Raw genomic sequence first — 324 nt, 5'->3', positions numbered from 1 at the left:
GCGGGTGGGGGGGCTCATCACCAAGGCCGTGGCCGCCTCCAAGGAGCGCAATGGGCTTTCTTTGGCCGCGCTCAAGAAGGCGCTGGCTGCCGCGGGCTACGACGTGGAGAAGAACAACAGCCGCATCAAGCTGGGCCTCAAGAGCCTGGTGAGCAAGGGCACCCTGGTGCAGACCAAGGGCACCGGCGCCTCGGGCTCCTTCAAGCTCAACAAGAAGGCGGCCTCCGGGGAGGCCAAGCCTAGTGCCGCGAAGGTGGTTGCCAGAGCCAAGACAGCGGGCGCCCCCAGGAAGCCCAAGAAGGAGTCGGCGCCTGCTGCCAGGAA

General features: G+C 67.0%; 1 protein-coding gene across 1 annotated transcript in view; it reads left to right on the top strand.

Moving 5' to 3' along the window:
• Positions 1-7: 7 nt before the first annotated feature.
• LOC106736450 (histone H1.1-like) overlaps positions 8-324 on the top strand; it is a gene marked incomplete at its 5' end in the record, with an annotated part of 4,566 nt that continues 4,249 nt past the window's right edge. The window contains one exon of the mRNA XM_027766042.1: positions 8-324. This exon is cut by the window's right edge and continues 1,226 nt beyond it. Coding sequence (XP_027621843.1) covers positions 8-324 — 317 coding nt within the window.

Source organism: Tupaia chinensis, unplaced genomic scaffold, assembly GCF_000334495.1.
Source record: "Tupaia chinensis unplaced genomic scaffold, TupChi_1.0 Scaffold140356_1, whole genome shotgun sequence".
Classification (NCBI taxonomy): Eukaryota; Metazoa; Chordata; class Mammalia; order Scandentia; family Tupaiidae; genus Tupaia; species Tupaia belangeri.
Note: the sequence above shows the minus strand (reverse complement) of the source record. Positions and strands in the feature narration are given on the sequence as shown.